The 22500-nt window shown below is 34.4% G+C and overlaps 1 protein-coding gene and 1 long non-coding RNA gene across 7 annotated transcripts in view; one reads left to right on the top strand and one right to left on the bottom strand.

The window, feature by feature from the left end:
• LOC144968120 (uncharacterized) overlaps positions 1 to 5840 on the top strand; it is a 12106-nt gene extending 6266 nt beyond the window's left edge. For both annotated transcript variants that reach the window (XR_013644524.1, XR_013644525.1), the window contains exon 3: positions 5504 to 5840. This is a non-coding gene — a long non-coding RNA (uncharacterized LOC144968120). The remainder of the gene's footprint in view (positions 1 to 5503) is intronic.
• LOC144968118 (uncharacterized) overlaps positions 1 to 22500 on the bottom strand; it is a gene marked incomplete in the record, with an annotated part of 113039 nt that overhangs the window by 19766 nt on the left and 70773 nt on the right. For all 5 annotated transcript variants that reach the window (XM_078906120.1, XM_078906123.1, XM_078906121.1 and 2 more), the window contains 11 exon segments: positions 706 to 760; positions 4786 to 4870; positions 8443 to 8535; positions 10106 to 10253; positions 10622 to 10689; positions 12963 to 13065; positions 14995 to 15126; positions 15498 to 15668; positions 18998 to 19196; positions 21004 to 21185; positions 21869 to 21991. In XM_078906120.1, the coding sequence (XP_078762246.1) occupies positions 706 to 760; positions 4786 to 4870; positions 8443 to 8535; positions 10106 to 10253; positions 10622 to 10689; positions 12963 to 13065; positions 14995 to 15126; positions 15498 to 15668; positions 18998 to 19196; positions 21004 to 21185; positions 21869 to 21991 (1359 nt within the window).

The following is a 22500-nucleotide window of genomic DNA, read 5'->3' as shown; positions in this document are numbered from 1 at the left end:
TACTACTACTACTACCAATATGTCTTTTATCTTCCATTATAGTCTGGAAAGTTCTGTTCCCTGACGCTGACCTTTGCTTATCAATTAGATCACCCCCTGGGGCACCCTATCCTCTACCCACGCCACTCTAACATTTCATTCATACTGCAACCACCATTGAGTACAGACGATACAAGTTATTTTTCATTATATTTTATTTGTTTTCCACGTTTATTTGTGTATTGTTGTGCTGACGAAGGGTTTGTACCCAAAACGTCCATTGTCTGTTTTGTTCCCATACGAAGCCTTTCCATTTTCACTCTTTCGTTAGTATGTTATGTATTGTGTATGTTATGTATTGTTTATGTTATGTATTGTGTATGTTATGTATTGTTTATGTTATGTATTGTGTATGTTATGTATTGTTTATGTTATGTATTGTGTATGTTATGTATTGTTTATGTTATGTATTGTGTATGTTGAAGGTATGATTTTCCTGTTGTTTGTGAATTTTAGAACCTGAGGATGGAATTCCTTGTTGCCAAGTCTTTGGAGCAATTCGAAACCAAGAAGATTTCTTGGGTTTTAAAGAGTGATTGGTCAGAAGGTTTTGTAATCCACTGAAATCTTAATGTTTTGTTTAGAGCTTCCCAGTGACAATCCAAACCAAATAAAAGCTGTAGTAAATTTGACAAAATCTATGATCAGAGCTCAGTTAAAGCTTACCAAAGTCATGTCTGGATTTTGCTGAATTAAACTTGGAGCTCATAGCTCGGAGTTCCTGTCAAAATAAATAAATATACAAGTAACAATGGCAATTCTTTATATAATTCGATTTGTTTCTGTCAAAATAATAAATATACAAAGACAATATTCCTTAAATAATTAGATTTGTTTCTGTCAAAATCATAAATATACAGTGACCATATTCTTTATATAATTCGATTTGTTTCAGTCAAAATAATAAATATGCATTTAACAATGTCAATTCTTAAGATAATTTCATTTGTTTCTGTTGAAATCATAAATATACATGTAACAATGACAATTTGTTATATAATTCGATTTCTTCTTCATTTGTGTATTTGAATAGCATAAAGAAAACGATAAACATTTCAGCTCATTTCAGATAAATTGTTTCCTACTGGAACAGCAAATATGATATGGCCTTGCTAAAATTGCGATTTACCGACCAATGCTAATTTCTCACTATCTGGAACTTTATCAAAATCTAGATCAGGTAAACTGGCGAGTGCTTCCATAGTATTTTCTTTTAAATATTATCTTTATCTTTTGTGAGCTTGGACAGAGAAATGACATTTTTTTTGTAAAGGCTTTAACTTCGTACCATTTTAGTGGCAATGCCATCCAATCTACTGTGTACTGATGTCAATGGCATTATCAACTATATGCAATCCTTCCCAATCTATTTTCAAAATCCTGTTTACATTACAAATCCATTATTACAACTCTATTCTACTTTCATGTCCGATTTTTATAGCATTGCCTGTAACTGCTGTACATTTTATGCATATTTTATATTTGATTTTTCATCAATTAGTTCATGCCAGTGTATAAATCGTGTGCTAATATAACGACGAATGATGTGTAACATTATGATAATTTTCATTCAGGATCAATAAAGTATATCTTATCTTATCAACATTAATGTACCGTAGAATTACTTTAAACCGAAATTTTGGGGACCTTCTAAACCATTTCGGTTTAAAGACATTTTGGTTTAAAGCAAGTTCCCGTTTTGCAATGTTTTTCAAGGGTAGTAACTATTTAAGGAATTTGCTCATTTAATCGTATCATGGATTTCCCCTTAAATGGAGTTGTTGAATAAATGCCATCTTCGTAACCATTAATTTTTATTTTTTTTTATTGTTATTTTTATTTGTGTGTGTGTTTTAAAAATATTTTTGGGGGTTTTCGTTTTCAATTCAAAATTGTTGAAAGAGTTGAGTTCGAGATGCCGTGTATTTTACATATCTCCGTCTTGATCAACTTTTTTTTTCATCGACTTCACATAGTATTTTGATTTTAAACTCAAACGTGTAAGCACAGTGCTTTCTTTTAGTTTAGACATCTTAGCAAAGCTAAAATAAGATCGAAAGTTCTTGTGCGATAATTGATAATGAATGATGGGCAGCTACTCAGAGGTGAAGTGAAAAGGAAATGAAAAGGCGTGTCAATGCTAAGCTGTCTACTACACATCTCTCTTTTGTTGAAAAGCCATTAGGTTCAAAGGCCTAATTACATAGAACCCCCCCCCCCCCCTCACACACACATTTAAACAAAGTGGAAATGAAATGTCATTTCAATGGTCAGTTGTCTACCCCCCCCCCCCCTCCTTATCGTCGTGTTGAAAATCCAGTCAGTTCCAAAGCATCAACACACGAGCGAGAACATCTCGCTTGCGTAATTCTACACCCCAACCCCCCCTCTTTCCTCATTTTTTGCCTGCCAGTCACCCGCTGTCTTCCTTTTCCAGTCTGTGCGACTGTGGTGTTGGCCAAGTCCAAGTGCAGTGATTGAAGTGTTTACCTCCCCCCCCCCCCCCCCCCCCCCCCCCCACCCCACCATCACCCTCATCTTATACTTACGCTCTGTTTAATATCGCCAGACATTATTACGTGTGGCCTCCTTCCCGAATTTTTGAAGAAAAATATAGAGAGAAAAAGGGAAGGTGCTCTCAAGTTGTTTCGGTTTAAAGAAAGTCCTGCTTAGAAGTATTTCGGTTCATCGTAAGAATTAGTACAAAGAAAATGAAGAAACTAGTACAATTTATTAAATTCTTTGCGGTTTAAGGTATTTTTCGGTTTAGCTTCTTTCGATTTAAAGTAATTTTACTGTATTTGGTGTATCTCACCTTCAACTGGTTCCATGTTCTAAAATTACTGTTTATTCGTGTTGATGCACCAAAGTGCAATGTGTATAGATTGAAGTTGTGGAAAGCAACATTTGTTTACTCAATGACACAGCATCACAGCATCTATGACTGTTATAAACAACCGACTTAATTGCATGTTGTAAATAATTATCTTCATATAGAAGGAAAGAAATTATCTGAATTGTTTTTAGGAAATTAGGGTAACATCTGCAAGTTAGGTACCTCTATTGTTGACGAATGAAATGAAGCAGAAAGAAAATATTTCTCAACATTCTTATTTGAAATATTTTGAAACAACACTAAAATTATTTGACCATCTAGTTAACAATAACTCATGAGTCTATCTGTTTTGGAATATCAGTCAAAACGATCAAAAATATTTTCTGAACCAAACCCAAAAAAGACAAGAAATTGGCCAGAAAAACTCGTCCTTCAAATATCGATTGATTTAAATAACTCTCATCTGGCAAAGCCCCAGGTTTGAGAATTTTTGCCAAGATGAGGCTCATTTAAATCGATCAATATTTGAAGGACGGGTTTTCTGGCCAAATTTTAAATATATGTCTTTCCAGAATACGGCAGTTAACTGGTTAAGAGCAGACCTGCCTACTACTACGAAAAATTCATAAAATTACAAAATTTTGGCTCCAATGTCTGAACTTCATGGGCATCTCTAAGTCATAAAACTTATTTTAAAATGAAAACTGATACCATTCTACATAATTTTAAGGATTATGAAGTGTTATTCAATCATTGTGTAAGTAAATTGTTGATTTTTAAAGATAATTATAGCAACTATGATTTTTATCGCCTAAAAACTACGGGTCCGGTTAAGAGTGGTTATTATTCAAACTTATTCTCACCATTGTGCATTGAAAATTTTTAGAAATAGAGCAAAAAATGCCAGATGGCAAAAATGTTGGGCAACGTGGCTCAGCGGTATGATCTTTGCTTTGTACCTGAAAGGTACAGAGTTTAACCACCCTCAGCGCTGTGTGGCTTGAGCAAGTCGCCTCATCTTAGCTCACTTTGCAATGCTGCACTGAGGCTGACTCCTGGGTTATTCCAGTTATCCCTTGCAATAGACCCTAAAGACAAATTTCCCCTAGGGTATGAACAAAGAGAATTTCTGTGTAACATTGGATGGTGACTATGATGAAAAATAAAAGTGCTTGTACAAAATCGAGCATCTGACCGTTCCATCATACTCAATCCAAAAGCGAGTGTCATACCACTAGACCACATGTTTCGTTCTACATATTACGTGTTGCTGTTGGTCAGGGACCCCTTGTAATGCACTTTGAGCATGTTTAGTTGACTTTGCGCTTAATACAAGCTTAAGTTATTTCTTTTTTTTTAAATCTCACAGTAGGCTTTTTATATTATTATTGATATTGATAATACGAGGATTGGTCAAACAGTTATTTCCCTGTTGGACCAATCCTCGTATTATCAATATCAATAATAATATAAAAAGCCAACTGTGAGATTTTTAAAAAAAGAAACAACTTAAGCTTATATTTAACGCAAAATCAACTAAACATGGTCAAAGCGCATTACAAGGGGTCCCTGACCAACAGCAACACGTAACATGTAGAACGAGACATGTGGTCCAGTGGTATGACACTCGCTTTTGGATTGGAAGGTCCTGGGTTCGAGCCTCACTTGGGGCATAGTTGAGTCCTTGGAGAAGGCTCTTTACTCGAATTCTCTTACCGTAGTCAGGTGCAATATGAGTACCTGGCTGTTAACAGTGTTGTCTCTGTCCGAAAAAAATGTAATATTGCCTAACAGGCGTCATGTCCCGTCCTAAATGCTAAATGTTGCTGTTGGCCAAGGACTGGCCTTGTAATGCACTTTGACCATGTTAGTGGATATTGCGCTCTATAAAAAAACTCAAAAAAGCTCACCTCAAATTCCTCTACAAAGGCTAGATTGTTGTGTCCTCTCAAGCTCCTGACAACATAGTCTTCACAGTCTCTCATTATGATGGTTCTGAGGAGACGAGGAAATTAGTTGTTTCTGGTCAATCATCTCAAAATGGTTTCAATGTGAGTAAAGAGCCTTTTCCAAGGACACAACTATGCGCCAAGCGAGGCTCGAACCCAGGACCTTCCTGTCTAGACCACATATCCGCACAAGTATAAGACGAAAATCACTCTCCTAAATAATGGTATTTAAAATTTAAATTACAATAAATACCATTAGTGTGGAGAGTGAGTTTATTATTCTTGTGCTGCTATGTGGTCTAGTGGAATGACATTAGCTTTCGGACTGGAATTGTCCTGGGTCCAATGTCCTATGCTTGGCGCATAGTTGAGTCCTTGGAAAAAGGCTCTTTACTCACATTCTCTCACCACATACATGTGTAAAATGATTACCTGGCTGTTAACAGCATTGTCTCTGTTGGAAAAAATTGTAATATTGCCTAACAGGCGTCATGTCTCGTTCTACATGTTACATGTTGCTGTGGTCAGGAACCCGTTGTAAAGTGCTTTGAGCAAGTTTAGTTTATATTGCACTATATAAAAAGCTCATTTTTCTTTTTTTACATAATATTTCTTATTTTGACAAATCTAGTACATAATAACATAATAACATATTGATGTGATCATCTTCTTCTTTCAGCTTATCCTGCAATTTGCAGGGTTGCCATAATGAATGCCACATCTCCATGCATCTCGGTTCATAGCATCCTCATCCAGGCCCAGTTCTTTCATATCGTCCTTACCCTATCCATCCATCTAGACTTGGTTTGCATATGCTCGTAACATGAATAAAATTATTGTCTTTATTCAAAATAAACAAGGGTTATCTTATTATGCTAAAAATTTTAAAAATAAATTTTCTTTTTTTTAAACTTAATATAAATAAATGACCATGATGCACTTGTGAAAAAACATCGACAATATTTCACTGTACAGGAACAAAGTAGCAGTCCTTCAGAGCCTTTAATCTGTGTTTATCCAGGTTTCTATAGAGTGAAACTTGCTTGCTACCCTTTGGATAAAATGTTAATCTATTGTAAAGTACTTTCTGCCAAACCTTACAAACCCGATTACCTAATCTTTGGAAAAATACATTGACAATCTTTCACTTTCCATAAACAAAGACCATAGCATGTTTAAGAGTTTATCTAGGTCTGTTCATACCAATGCCAAAAATCACAACAACAACAACAACAACAAAATAACACCCCCAAAAAACTTGAGCTTTTATATAGCGCAATATCCATTAAACAAGCTCAAAGCACATTATAAATGGTCTCTGACCAACAGCAACACGTAACATGTAGGACGAGACATGACACCTCTTAGGTGATATTACAATTATTTTCCGACAGAGACAACGCTGTTAATAGCCAGGTACTCATTTTACACCTGAGTACAGTGAGAGAATGTGAGTCAAGAGCCTTTTCTATGACTCATCTATGTGGCAAGTCAGGCTCAAACCCAGGACCTTCCTATCCAAAAGCGAGTGTCATACCACAAGACCATATAGCCGCACTAATAAATACTCAAATACTTAAACTGTGGAAGATACCAGTAGGAAGTGGTTGTGAATCAAAATGTTTCTAGGGGATCTTAATAGTGAGCTTTCATTAGTAGAGAGCTGTAACTAGTCATGAGATCTCTGTTACTACAATGCTTTATCTGGCATACACCCTCGTGGGTATGACGGTTTTGGTTACGCAGTGCATAGTAGTATCTAATAGTTACAAGAAATGAAGTGAGTAGGAAAGTTCCAGAAGACAATAGAGAACAAAAAATTTTGAAGCGGCAATAGGGCTCGAACCTGAACTTGTATGACAACTCTGCCTGGTCAGGGAGAGCGTGACTCTACCGTATGAGCTATCCACGACCCCCATTATTAGTATCTAATAGTTGTAAGTATGTATTGTAATCGTGTCAAAATCATCGACTTCTTATATTTTAGGACTGATCATCACCTACTTACTGAATCCAACAGGGACTAACATTTTGTTTTACTTACTTACTTATCCAAACCAGCGACCACCTGAGCTCTAGCCCTTCGGTCTTGTGCCATGATGTAGAAGTTAGACGTCTTTTGTAGTTGTTCCAGGTGACTATAAAGTGTGTGACTGATGCTTGGATTTAGACATTTTGTTTTAACTATATAATTGTAAAACCAAAAACTAGAGGTGCCTAAGTGAACCAATAAGATGGAGAGAAAGATAAAGGGAGTACAGGTGACTCATATATAAGGGAACAACATAAAACAAACAACGTTTCTCGCTCTCTCTCTCTCTCTCTCTCTCTCTCTCTCTCTCTCTCTCTCTTTCTCTCTCTTCACTTGTATCAAGAGGATAAGTAAGTAATTTAATTGTACCTGGATTGCCAGGCCTTAATGATATGAAGATGCCGGTGAGTGGTTATGTCAATCAAAGACAGTCGTTTGTCATCTTTTCCCAGTCATTCCCTAATCAGTTTGTGAAACGTTATTACTATTAAAAAAAAATTTTTACAAATTTTTAATGATTCCCTTATTCATCCCATAGGGGAAATTTGTCTCTTGGGTCTATTCCAAGGGAAGACTGGAATAACCCAGGCGTCAGCCGCAGTGCAGCGTTGCAAATTGAGCTAGGGCGAGGTGACTTGCTCAGGGTCACACAGCGCAGAGGTGGGAGATCGCACTCGGAACCTTTTAGGTACAAAGCAAAGACCGTACCACTGAGCCACGCTGCTATGATAACACCAAAAAGACAACAATTCTCCAGACCACACTGTCTTTAAAGTAATGTATACAGTTCGAGTACTGTGATTTATTCCGAAGATAATATTTTCCACCCATCAACAGTCAATTTCACCCATTTCTACCCACTTTGCAGCATGCAATGGAACAGTATCTTGTATAATACAGTATTTTTACTGAGAAGTAATTGAAAACAGCAATGAGCAAAAACGAATATAACAGGTTTTAAAAAAGAAAAATATACCAAACACAGAACGTTTCAGGTTCAAAACCCTTCTTCAACCAATAATAACATCATAAATACATTGATGCCAAAAAACCAAATCAATGACTAAAAAACCAGATCGATAACTAAAAAACCAGATTGATGACCAAAACCAGATTTATGACTAAAAAACCAGATCAATGATTAAAAAACTAGATCAATGACTAAAAAACCATATTAATGACTAAAAAACCAGATTGATGACTAAAAGACCAGATTGATGACCAAAAATCATATCAATGACTAAAAACCCAGATCAATGACTAAAAAAACCAGATTGATAACTAAAAAACCATATCAATAACTAAAAAACCAGACCAATGGCTAAAAAACCAGATTGATGACTAAAAAGCCAGATTGATGACTAAAAAACCAGATTGATGACTAAAAACCAAATCGATTACTAAAAAAAAACAGATCGATGACTAAAAAAACAGATTGATGACCAAACATTCTGTACAGAGAGGACGTACAGAATATTTAGTCGTTGATCTGGGTTTTTAAAATTCATTTTATACATTTCCCTTCTGGGTCATATTATATCTAAGTCTCCTTGCAAATTTCTAAAAAAAAAGACACCAGTTCTTACCTGTTCTTATTTTTCTGTGAAGACTGTAGTTGGCTATTCTCATGACTGATTCTAATATTTGGAATTGGATGCAACTCTTGGTCTCGTCTAGTCCTGATAAAATCAATGGGATAAGTATATAAAAATAAAAATCCTGTTTGTTAAACATTTCTATAGGGGGAATGCAGTTGACACTGATTGTGTTTCTCTGTTGTGTCCAACAGTAACAACTATAATGAGAACAACTCACATTAATAATATAATAATTTAAAATAAATGGCGTTTATATAGCGCCTTACTCGGATATCATCAGGCTATAGGCGATTAAATACATTTCAATGTGCTTGATAATAGGGTTCAACAGTTGTGACGTCGCTTCCTTCGTAACGATGCAAAGCAAGTGGTTCTAAGATATGGGGAACAATGGCAAATGACAATATCATCATCAACATCATCATCATCATCATCATCATCATCATCATCATCAACATCATCGCTCTTATGAAGTACTTCTCAGACAGGCATATAAGTGTATCCAGAAGAGAAAATCATTATAAATTTGGTCACATTTTGACTTTTACATATTCTGATGATATTTGGAAAAGTACAAGTCAGCAAAAAGAATAAAGAGTGCTGACTTTCTTTGCAACTATGTGGTCTAGTGGTATGACACTCATTTTCGGATTGGAAGGTCCTGGGTTCGAGTCTTGCTCGGCAAATAGTTGAGTCCTTGGAGAAGCCTCTTTACTCACATTCTCTCACCATACTTAGGTGTAAAATGAGTACCTGGACGTTAACAGCGTTGTCTCAGTCCGAAAAAAATTGTAATATTGCCTAACCGGCGCCATATTATGTCCTACATGTTAAGTGATGCTTGTAAAGTGCTTTGAGCATGTTTGTGGATATTGCGCTAAATAAAAAAAATACTCAAGACAATCTCAAGATAAGAAACAATGTTGGACAAATCAGAATGAAAAATAGAAGAAAAAGACAAAAAAAACTCTTCCAAAAAGTTATCCTGCCTAGACTGAGGATTGAACCTCAGACACACACACTTTTCGTATCATTATTTTATATAATAGAAAATTTACTTTCAATATTTTTTATCTACAAATATGTGATATCCTCTCATAAGTATATTTCATACTCATAGGTATATTTCATACTCATAGGTATATTTCATACTCATAGGTACATTTCATAAAGACTAACTTTGTAATTTTATTTTTGCTATAAAAATTCTAAGAGACTGATATTTTCTTCAAAATCAAGTTACCATTCAATCACCAATACCATGAAAGCATGTACACAATATTTTGTTAAAATACACAACATTAACATTAGCAGCTAGTAAATTTTCACCTAAAATATGGCTATGTGGTCTAGTGGTATGACCCTCGCTTTCAGATCGGAAGATCCTGGTTCAAGCCTCGCTCAGCACAGAGTGGAATCCTTGGAAAAGGCTCTTTATTCACATTCTCTCACTGTACTAAGGTCGTTAACAGTGTTGTCTCAATCTGAAAAAATGTAATATCGCCTAACAGGCATCATGTCCCATCCTACATGTTAAGTGTTGCTGTTGGCCAGGGACCCATTGTAAAGCACTTTGAGCACGTTCAGTGGATATTGCGCTGTATACAAAGCTTAAAAAATACAATTTCATAGATTGACAAATTTCTCTTACGTTTTAGAGTGTTTCCTTCTTCGATAGCAACAGCAGATGATGATACCAATTACGATCATCACAATAACAACGATTAGAATGATTATAACAATCAGAAGAGTGGGCAGCTCGCTGTCATCGCTCTTGGATCCCTCTTCACCATTATTTCCTGCAATGTCAGATCACTTCAAACTGTCATAGCTCTCATCAATACCAAAAGTAGGTTAGAAAAAATTGTAGGTAAGACGGGAAAATATTTTAGAGAGAATAGTAGAAGTAGTAGTAGTAGTAGTAGTAGTAGTAGTAGTAGTAGTAGTAGTAGTAGTAGTAGTAGTAGTAGTAGTAGTAGGAGTAGCAGGAGTAGTAGGAGTAGCAGCAGCAGCAGCAGTAGTAGTAGTAGTAGTAGTAGTAGTATTAGTAGTAGTAGTAGTAGTAGTAGTAGTAGTAGTAGTAGTAGTAGTGGAAGTAGTGGTTATAGTGGTAGTAGTAGTAGTAGTAATAGTAGTAGTAGTATATATATTTCTTCTCATATCATACCTAAAGTTTTCAGTTCGAGCCCTGTGGTTGACTGGCATCCTACTTCCGTGCAAGAAATGGCTATCACACTGAGGAAAAAAAATAAACAAATTGGTCAGGAATCACTGACATCTTTCCTCTGATTTCCTATAACTTGAATATTAAAGATTTTCCAAATTAACTCTTTCAGCGTGAGGCTATATTAGTGTTGCTGTCACAAATGGGAATGACTAGCTAAGACAAAGCAACATTCGAATTTGGCGCAAAATCTCAATTGAAATACCCCCTAGGGCCAGCCAATTGAATGTTCTGATGAAAGAAATGATAAAATTGGTTCAATTTAGAGTACTTTTGTAGAAAGTTGGATTGGATTACATTATTATTTTTGCCTTTCAAGACTGGCTGCACTGCGCGGCCATTGGCCATTGGCCAGTAGAACAGATTCTGCTCTGGCCGCACAGTGCAGCCAATAGTGCTGAAAGAATTAAGACATGGGAAAAAAAGAAAGAAAATTACCAGGTAAGAGGAGAACATGATGTTAGTGGTTTGAATATGATTTATGTTAACAGGTATTTAATCAAATGAATCTTATTTCATTATTCTTTTATTACATATTGCATGCCAAAGGTCCAGAAAACTGTTAAAGAAGTTAAAATGAGAAAACTGAACTATTATGGACACTTTTGGAGACACAACACCATCCAAAAATCAGTGCCAGAGGGAAAAATAGAAAGGCAGAAACAAACCGAGGAAGTCCTGGATAGGAAATGTGGAGGTAACAACTGGCAAAAAGATAATCAACTGCTCGGTAATGGTCCTTGAGTGTGAAGAATGGCGTTCCATGACAGAAAATGTCAGACACAGCTCCAGAGGCCAGTGATCACATCGTCCTCCATGTCCAGTGACTAAACTCAAAGGTGGATATGAAACAGTTCTTAGAGGAAGAAGGCAGATGAAGACTTTCGAAGCTGGGTCACCCATACGCTACTACTACTACTCACTGAACTCAAGTATGAATGACTATGGCAGAGACTATAAAAGATTGAAGTATACAAAGGACGCCTGTCTTGCATGTGAATTTTACTTAACAGAGTGGAAATTAATTTGATTAAATATAAACAACTGGGGGAAAATAAGAGATTCTGAGCATCCTATGGCAGGGTATTGAGCATTGTGAATTAATTGAAATACAGTGAAGAAAAAAAAGCAATCACAATCTTTTAAAAATAATCCTTCAGAGTTTATCTCGGTTTCTATTGCTGGAAATGGACAATAGCAATTAATTGCTTGCCACCCTTTGGATAGGACACTAGTCTATCAGAAATATTTTCCACCAGATCTAACAGACCCAGCAACCCATTCACTGCTGGATAGACAGGGGGATCAGAAAATTTTTTGACATCATCAGGGATCAATAACGGTCCTTTTGCATGTAAAGCGAGTGCTCTACCAACTGAAGACCAACAGAATATTTTAAAATAAAAGATAGGGATGTATATTTGGGGAAATCTGACATACATTAATCAGGTAGGAAAAATGTGTGCAATGAAGATATAACAATCTGGACATTCTGAAGAAAGAATGGGATGCAAAAGTTGTGACATCACATCTTCCTCTCTTCCAGTTCAAAACTCATTGGAAGTGTGTAACTAGTCCTCTGGAGTTTACCTATAGGTAATATATTGAATCATAAGGTGGCATAACTATTTTAGTAGTAAGATGCATGGGTAGATTATTATGACTACGCGCGTAAAAGGTTCGATGATCTTTATCGATGACCAGTATTTCTTAGGCTAAAAAAAAATGCCATCACTCTGAAACCAGACGATAAGTTCATACAAGCTAACCTATGCTAAAAAAAAATAGAGGAGTCAAACAAGAAAAAAAAAGAGGAGTCTGGGGAAAAAAATAGGAGTAAACCTAAATTTTATTTAAAAGATTGTATTTATACGAAAAGGGTAGGAGACTGAGTATTACCTAGTAACTAGTAAGCTAGTACTAAAAATTTAAAAAGTTGCACTCACCAACATGAAAAATCAGTTTAACATACTCGCATTTTTTTTTTTTTTACTTTTTTTTTTTGGTCAAGACATGAAGGAGAAAAAAAATCGAATTTTTTCATTTTACGGCGGTGTACTCAAAAAGGAGAAAAAAATGGGAGTTTTTTATATGACGGCAGGGTACTCAAAAAGGAGAAAAAAAATCCGAGTAAATCCGAGCTTGGCAGGCATGCCAGTTGCACATTGTATGCATCCATTCATGTGCAGGACTGATTTCACACTTCCAAGGAGATTGGAACCAGTGTTTTGACATCATGCTATTGTTCCCTATTGTTATTATAGTCATCGAATAAGTCCCTTACACAATTTCAGTCCCAGAAGGCAGCGGCCCGTTACAGTAAACATCTTGGGCTGTATCATTAAGACAAAATGTGTTGTCACCGATGATAAATGTCCTGGGGTTAACTGTGGAAATAAAGGAAATTATTTTACAGACAGCATTATTATTTCACATGAAATAATAATTTCTAATTGAGCATTTTTATTATAACGCAATATCCACTAAACGTGCACAAAGCATTTACAATGGGTACCTGACCAACAGCAACATGTAACGTATGGAATGAGACATGATGCCTGTTAGGCAATATTACACTTTTTCCAACAGAGACAAGGTACTCATTTTACACCTGAGTACAGTGACAGAATGTGAGTAAAGAGCCTTTTCCAAGGACTCAACTCTGCGCCGAGTGAGGCTCAAACTCAGGAACTTCCAACCCAAAAGCAAGAGTCATACCACTAGACTACATAGCTGCAATTATTCTCAAACAAAAAGAAAATCCAATGTTTGACTTAAAAGTGAAAAAAAATAAATAGCCACTAGATAAGAAGATGCTTCAGATGGGTTTTTAAATTATAGTTGAAATGATGTTTTGTCCTGCGTTTTCGTGCAACAATGTTGTCTAGTGGTATGACACTCGCTTATGGATTGGAAGGTCCTGGATTTGAGCCTCACTCAGCGCATAGTTGAGTCCTTGGAAAAGGCTCTTTACTCACATTCTCTCACTGTACTCAGGTGTAAAATGAGCTCCTGGCTGGTGACAGAGTTGTCTGTGTCGGAAAAAATATTGTAATATCGCCTAACAGGCGTTATGACTTGTTCTACATGTTACGTGTTGCTGTTGGTCAGGGATCCTTTGTAATGCGCTTTGAGCATGTTTAGTGGATAATGCGCTATATAAAAGTGCAAGTTTTTTTGTTTGTTTTTTTTTTACATGTTAAGTGTTGCTGTTGACAAGGGACCCATTGTAAAGTGCTTTGAGCTCGTTTAGTAAATATGGTGCAATATAAATGCTCTATTTTTTTTGAGTTTTTTTTTTATGTTGTTGATTTTGTTGTTGAAGTTAAATAGTGATAGTTTTATTTTTAGCTTTTGCTGTACAGTTTAGTGATATATTAGAAAATGAAAGTCTCTGTTTTTATGGACACTGTAGTATATTTTAACTCTAGAGTAAACATTCAAAACCCTTGCAATTATTTATTCTGCGTATTTGTTGCCGGTGGGCAACAATATTTTTAATGTCTGTAATTCACATGTGCAGTTTTAAGCACAAGTGATATGCAGCTATGTGGTCTAGTGGTACGACACTCGCTTTTGGATTGCTTGGCGCTTTGTTGAGTCATTGGAGAAGACTCTTTACTCACATTCTCTCACCGTACTAAGGTGTAAAATGAGTACCTGGCCGTTAACAGCGTTGTTTCTGTCCGAAAAAATTGTAATATCGCCTAATAGGCGTCATGTACCGTCCTATGTTAAATGTTGCTGTTGGCCAGGGACCCTGTGTAAAGCGTTTTGAGCACGTTTAGTGGATATTGCACTACATAAAAGCTCAATTTTAATTATTTTAAAAAAAAAAAATTCTTGTTTATCAGTTGCCTGTCAATGCAATGTCATGCGTAGGATTTTTCCGGAGGTTTATCGACAAATGCGCTGTCATTTTTAAAAAAAAGATAATTTTCAAATATGCACTGGTCCATAGTGCAACTCATAACCGTGAAAATTAAGTACCCCAGGTTCAAAGCTTAGGCCCAAATAAGATAAATATAAGCAAGAAAATACATCAATTTCAATTTAATGTAATAGGATTTTAAATATGTGATACTATGTAAATTAATAGGAGCAAGTAAATATGTCGATTTCAAAATCGTCAATAAGATTTTAAATATGTGATACTATGTAATCAATAGGATCAATTAAATAAATCAATTTCAATATCATCAATTCAATTTTAACAAAAACATTAAAGAACGCTGTCCATAAAACACAGTTAAGATTTTTAAAAATCACAATTAAAGAGTAATGGGAATATGATATAGTTTTCAGACAAATTGTACCTGTTCTCAAAAAGGCAAGCCAACTGTCGGGTGTAGTTCGGTACATTGTATTGAAATCATTTGCTTTTGATTGAGCCCAGGTTCCATATTGCTGGAATTCTTCTGCAGTCAAAGTTGCACGTTTTCTACGACCTGTCATTTCAGGCATAAATGTGTTACAAATTGATCATAAATCTTATAATTTAGAAAACAAAAAACAAACATTAATAATAATTCAAATGTCTAAAAAAAGGATTTTTCCCTTATATCACACAAACAATTCAACTCAGTCTCACTATGTTTTTTAAAATGAAAATATTGGTTTCAAAGAATGTATGAAAATGTGCAAAAATGGTGTTTTAAAAAGTCTTCATAATCTAATTGGGGGAACCCAGCTTTTAATTCTAGATCTAAAATATTGATGCTTCTGTACTGTTGTTGCTGTTGTTGTTGTTGTTGTTGTTGTTGTTTTTGTTAAGACGATATTAGAAAGCCACTTTACTAAGAAGACAAGGGGATCTTACTGGTGGTGCAGACATTGGTCTTGGTCTTGATACAAACGACGATACCCGCTTGGATTATCTCTCCTTGGGCCGGATTTATCAAACAGGAAGTGCACAGAGATATGGAGATTGTACTCTCTGTCACTTCTCCATTGAGATCTTCAGTCATGACTTCCTGTTCAAAGACAGGCTCTGATTCAAAGGGAGGGGAGTCAAATTGATATATTATTATTATATTCAAGAGTTTAAAAATAAATGATAGCATTTGTCTCGGTTGTTATAATTAAAAGTTGTCTTTGTTTTCTTGATCATTTTTTAGGATTGAGATGAGCCAAATTTGGTAAATAACAGCTATGTGGTCTTGTGGTATGAGACTCACTTTCAGCTTGGAAGGTCCTGGGTTCGAGCCTTGCTTTGTGTATAGCTTGTCTCAACTAGGGATCAAATCTCAGACCTCCTGATGAATGGTCAGATGTGCTACCGTTACACCACAGAGGTTAACAGATAGTGAGGACGATTATAGCCCCTATATGTTTATTGGTTATAAACAAGGTTATAAACAATCACAACGAATATTTCAACTTAATATACAATTTTAATGAATCTATTTATGTCCCTATCACGTGTGACAAATTTTTCATTGTATACTTGCATATATGTATAGACCTGTTGCTAATCTTTGTATGTCATGTTTTCATGATTTTTCTTTTAATTCTCGGGATATTATTGTAAAATGCATAGAGCCCTCCAACGGGAATATGCACTATGTAAGAGAAATTCATTTATTATTATTAATGCTTATATTCTAGACAAGGGTACGTGTTTCCGCTGTGAGCACTCACTTACTTTACAAAACAACAAACATTTGAACATGATAGGACAAGTACGAGGACATTTGAATTAGTTCCATTTTTATTTTGAAAATATCAAAATGACAAATTAGGAAGCAGGTGCTGGTAGTGTGTGGCTATGTGGTCTTGTGTATAACACTCGCTTTCAGATCAGAAGGTTGTGGGTTTGACCTCGCTCAGCGCATAGTTGAGTCCTTGGAAAAGACTCTTTACTCACATTCTCTCACCGTACTCGGGGTGTAAAATGAGTGCCTGGCCGTAACAGCGTTTTTCTCTGTCGGAAAGATTGTAATATTGCCTTTTAGGCGTCATGTCTCCTTCTAAATGTTATATATTGCTGTTGGTTAGGAACCCTTTGTAAAGCACTTTGAGCATGTTTAGGGATATTGCGCCATATAAAAGCCCAAGTTTTTTTGGTATAAGATAAAGATATGAAAAAGTGAAGTGTGTATGAAACAGTCCAGAATCAGATCTAAAAGTCTATTTTCAGTTACTGATTCACCCCAGAATAATAAAAAGTATTAACTCTTTCAGCGTCATTGGCCCCACTGTGTGGCCAGAGCAGAATATGTTCTACTGGCCAATGGCCGCACAGTACAGCCGGTCTTGAAAGGCAAAAATAATAATGTAATCCAATCCTACGGTCTACAACAGTACTATCAATTGAACCAATGGTATCATTTCTTTCATTAGAACATTCAATTGGCCCTAGGGGGGTATTTTAATTGAGGTTTTGCGCCGAATTCGAATGTCTTTGTCTTAGCTTGTCATTCTCATGCTGCCTCTGTCAGGTGTCAGCCATTTTCTGACGGAAATGTGAATGTAACCTCAGCGTGAAAGAGTTAAACAAAAATGAATATAACAGCTTCAAAAAAAAAAAAGAACAACAAAATGCCAAACATGAAATGTTTTGGGCTCAAAATCCTTTTTCAGCCAACAACAAAAACCAAAAAAAACATAAACATCACTCACAAAAAATCAAATCGACTGAGAAATATTCAGTACATCTCTGTAGAAAAATTTTGGAATGTAAACAAGCAGTCGAAGCAGGCTGATCTTTTTATGGATTTGTTTTTTTTGTTTTTTTTTTGTTAGTTTGTTTTTTCTTTTTTTTTTTTTGCTTTGTCTGGCATTCTTCTTCTTCTTTGTCTTGTGGAAACCTCCAATAATATCGAGGATCACTCCACAATTTGTAGGGTTTTACACTGTAAACTTGTTAAAACTCTGCACATAATCCTGTCTTTAAAAAATATAGCATTGTGGAGAACATTGTGCTTATTTGAGTCAATAAAAAAAATGATACGGCGCACAACTCTACTGAAAGATTTGAAAATTAGAAATATATTTTTTACAGATAGATAAACAGATAACTTGATTTCCGTTTATAATTTAAAGTCAGTTTGAAAGTTCATTGAGTCAAACAGATATCATAAAATATGTAGCGATGACACTAACACTCTCAAAATCAACTAATTTTGACACTGTAAAAAGTTGTCAGTTTGTGTCATCTATTTATGACATCAAGTATTATTATTACTTCCATTGTGTTGTTGATTTAGCAGTGATCAGTGTTGTTATGTAGTAGTATGCTCTAATTGAGTGTATGTTTTTGTGTGTGTGTGTGCGTGTGTGTGTGTGTTTGTGTGTGTGTTGTGTGTGGTGTATACATGTGTGTGTGTGTTGGCATTTTTCAGCAAATCGTGGCATTTGTAGTGATATTATTCACTTGATCACATGAAGGTATTCGGATTTACACAAATTTTAAACGTTTCACCAATTAACAACGTCAACTAATATTACTGCTGATATTACGGTCGTTTTTATGCCATCGATGTGATAATTATTGCCCTGGGAAATATTTAATTAAACGTTGTTGGCAAACTGTCAATTGTTTCTGTCTAGCTTCTAGCCCAAACAAACTTGATATTTTTCGCGTCTGCTTCAGATTTTCATTTGACCTCACATAAGTTAGGTAAAGGGGAGACATTCCGAAAGCTCCTACATCCCCAGTATTCTTTCAATTTGTATTTTCACCATAGATCTTTTGTCAGGCGTTTATTTATTCAATTTGTCATCATAAAGAAGCATTTTAAAAACTCTAGAACAAACCTTGAAAGTTTAAAATGTTCTAATTTGACCATTGTTTTGATTCTCGGCCACCATTTTAATTTGTGAAGTATTGAAAAGTAGTGCAAAGCATTCCGAGGGTTCTTTTTTTTTCTATTGGGGTTAGTCATAATGCTAGGGTGTTTATTTTCCTATTAGGGTTAGTTTAAGGTACTCTAGGTTTTACTTTTTCTTGGGGTTAGTTGAGGGAATATTATTTAAGTTCTCACCCTTTGTAGGAGCTTTCAGAAGGCCTCCCAAGTCAAGCGTGGTAAAGGCTTGTGACTTATTGATATTGATATCTACTGACTGATAAACTAAAATCATGCCAAATAAAGCATGGCAGCAACGACAAGCACATCGATTAAAGTGTGCATCTAATCGTAATCAAGTTAATCAAGAAAATGATTCAGGCAATATCGAATGAAAATAGTTCTTTCCCCGTGAAAGTGCTGACTTTTTACTAGTACTAATAAAAAATACATAGATTAAAAAGTCACTGTTTCATATATATATATATATATATATACATACATACTTTTTTAGACCTTTACAGATGCATACCTGATTTGTTGGTTGAAAATGTAAGTTGATCATGTATTCCTTTCCCACCATTGATGACAGCAAAAACGTTGACAGTGTATTCAGTGTAGGCATTTAGGGAGGTTACATTGAGTTCGAATCTCGTATCAGGGTCATCGATTGCCTTCGTAGTAAAACCACTTGCTCTGGTAGGTTGTCCACATGCATGTGAGGATGGTTCCTTTGATGATAATAATAATAATGGTGATGATGATGATGATGATGATGATGATGATGAATATTATGATTATTATGGTGATGATGATGATGATGATGATGATGATGAATATTATGATTATTATAATTATTATTATTATCATTATTATTATTATTATTATTATTATTATTATTATTATTATTATTATTATTATTATTATTATTATATTATTATTATTATATTATTATTATTATCATTATTATTATTATTATTATTATTATTATTATTATTATTATTATTATATTAATATTATTGTTATTATTATTGTTATTATTATTATTATTATTATTATTATTATTATTATTATTATTATTATTATTATTATTATTATTATTATTATTATTATTATCATTATTATTATTATTATTATTATTATTATTATTCAATTATATATCACTTTACTATCTAGAAAACCAGAACTTTTTTCAATAAAAAAATCTTTTTTTTCTCTTGTTTAACTTATCCTAGCCGTAACATCTCTCTCTCTCTCTCTCTCTCTCTCTCTCTCTCTCCTCTCTCTCTCTCTCTCTCTCTCTCTTCTCTCTCTCTCTCTCACTCTCTCTCTCTCTCTCTCTCTCTCTCTCTGTACACCCCCCCCCCTTTCGTTTGTGAATTATGCGACCAAGAATGTGAAGGGTTCGACTTTATCAATAGGACTGTCATCAATCACTTGTTTCTTAATATTAGTTCTATTTATTTTCAATAGTTTAGTATCCTTGATATTGATATTTTAGTCTGGTGCTGCACGAGAAATTTTGGACTTGATACCTTTTGTCTAATATTTGTTTGAAACTGTGTGATAAAATCGCAAGTCATCAGTAAAATCAACATAATCTAGCTGTCAGCTAAAAAAACAATAACATTCTTTCATATAGCGCAACACAGAGTCGTTTTTTGTTTTTTTTAAAAAAGGGTTTTACGGCCCCTTGCGACACATTTAGGTCATTTCAGCGTCAGTAAAAAGGAAGAATATGAGATGGTCAAACATTCGAGATTTACAATATCAAAGCACACAAGAAAAAGTAAGATATAGGGGAAGGGTTGAAATAGGGAACAGATGTAGATTCCAAGAACACAATATCAGTGTACTTAGTCTGAGATCACCTAAAATCTCATCCAGACAAAATCACTGGTCCCCACTAAGAGGAATACACTCAAATGTTTAGAAACTGATATTTATATATATATATATTCATAACAAAAATAATAAATGCAATATAGTACACAGCAGAGAGATGATTTACAAGGATAAAAATGTCATCTTCCAAAACTAAAACTATACATTTGACTGTTTCCCTCCCAGTCCAGGACTCCAGCCAGGGCCAGAACAAAACCAAGTAATCCCATTCCAAGACAAAGGCAGAAAGCAACTCGGAAAACAGATACAAGGGGATAGAAGACAGCGTAACCGCATGAGAGGTCAGGATCTAATAAAAGAGGTGCCTAAATGAGTCAATAAAATGGAGATAAGGATAAAGGCAGTAAATCTGACTCACGAATGAACAACACAAAACAAACCACGTTTCGGCCTTTGCCATAATAATATAGGCAAAAATTTGTATTTGTGTGTGTGTGTGTGTGTGCGTGTGTGCAATGGAAGAGAGAGAGAGAGAGAGAGAGAGAGAGAGAGAGAGAGAGAGAGAGAGAGAGAGAGAGAGAGAGAGAGAGAGAGAGAGAGAGAGAACAAAACCAAGAGGTCAGGATCCCCACCCAGTAACACAGAATCAAACCCATGGCGATACAAAATTTGAAATTGAAAACTATCACTTACCAGTGGATTTCCTGCACAATTGGTGCAAAACAAGTAATAATAGGCTACGCAATTGTTTTCTTTGATCACTTCTACAACAAAGAACTGAATTTGTCCATCTGGTGATATCGGAGACTTCCACTGTAGGTGAGCACTGTCAGCTGTTATGTCCGTTATTCCAAATTCCTGGACTTTACTTGAGCCTGACATGAAAATGAGGAAAACTATTTTAAAATAATAATAATAGCAACAACAACAACAACAACAACAACAACGACGACGACCACCACCACAACAGCGACTAATATGTTTTGTTCTATTTTACCAATTATTTTTAAAAAAATAATAATAGTAATGATAATAATAATGATGATAATAATGGTAATGGGGATAATAATGGTGATGAAAATAATAGTAATAATAATAATAATAATAATAATAATAATAATAATAATAATAATAATAATAATTATAATAATAATAATAATAATAATAATAATAATAATAATAATAATAATAATAATAATAATAATAATAATAATAATAATAATAATATAATAATAATAATAATAATAATAATAATAATAATAATAATAATAATAATAATAATAATAATAATAATAATAATAATAATAATAAATTAATTAATTGATTAATTTTTTTTTTCAATTTGATCTAGTTAATTCTTATTTATTTATTTATTTATTTATTTATTTATTTATTTATTTATTTATCTATTCATTTATTTGTTTGTTTGTTTCTCATTCAAATGTTGGAAAAAGTCTTGTTTACTGACTTGACCACCGGAATAACTTAGCTCCAAATAAAAAGATTCTCTAGACTCTGATAGAGGAAAATAAATTATGTGAAAGTTAAATGGACTTACGGGGTTGACAGGCAGATCCATCCCAATATTGTGTGATTTTGACACAGTCACAGATTTTACTTATACAGGACAAACTACCTTGACATTCATGGTTGTAGGTACAAGTCGTATCCTTTTTCTTTTCTGTTGATACAAAAAAAAAATGATTCTATTAAACTAAAATAGTCACATGCTGGTTGACGAATAATCACAAATTTGTCAGATATCAATTTTCTGCCTTGATCAATTTTGTAAAATTTTTATTTGAAGATAAGCCTTGTAAATGATTGTAAACAAAAACCCAATATCATCTCTAAAGGAAAACAATTCACGTCACTTCTTCATTTCACAAATTATCCTTTATGTTACAAAGTAAACACTGTGATGTACAAAATAGTTCAACCAGTGGGATGAAGATTTTTTGATGTCATATGGATTACATCCGAAAACAGGACACTGTTCAAATTTTTTTGATTATCGTACATTGTGACTCAGTTTTCTTTGTTGTTTTTTGGAGGTGGGCCTTATATATTAAAAAAAAAAATTTTCGGGTTGTTTTATTTTCTTTGTGGGATTTTTTAAATATTATTTTTGGTTGTTTTTTTTTTTTTTGTTTTGTTTTTTGTCTTTTTTTTTTGTTATTTTTTTTTTTT

Source organism: Berghia stephanieae, chromosome 3 (genome assembly GCF_034508935.2).
Source record: "Berghia stephanieae isolate SIO BIC M18660-M18661 chromosome 3, UCSD_Bste_1.3, whole genome shotgun sequence".
Lineage (NCBI taxonomy): Eukaryota > Metazoa > Mollusca > Gastropoda > Nudibranchia > Aeolidiidae > Berghia > Berghia stephanieae.
This window is presented reverse-complemented; position numbering and strand designations above follow the sequence as displayed.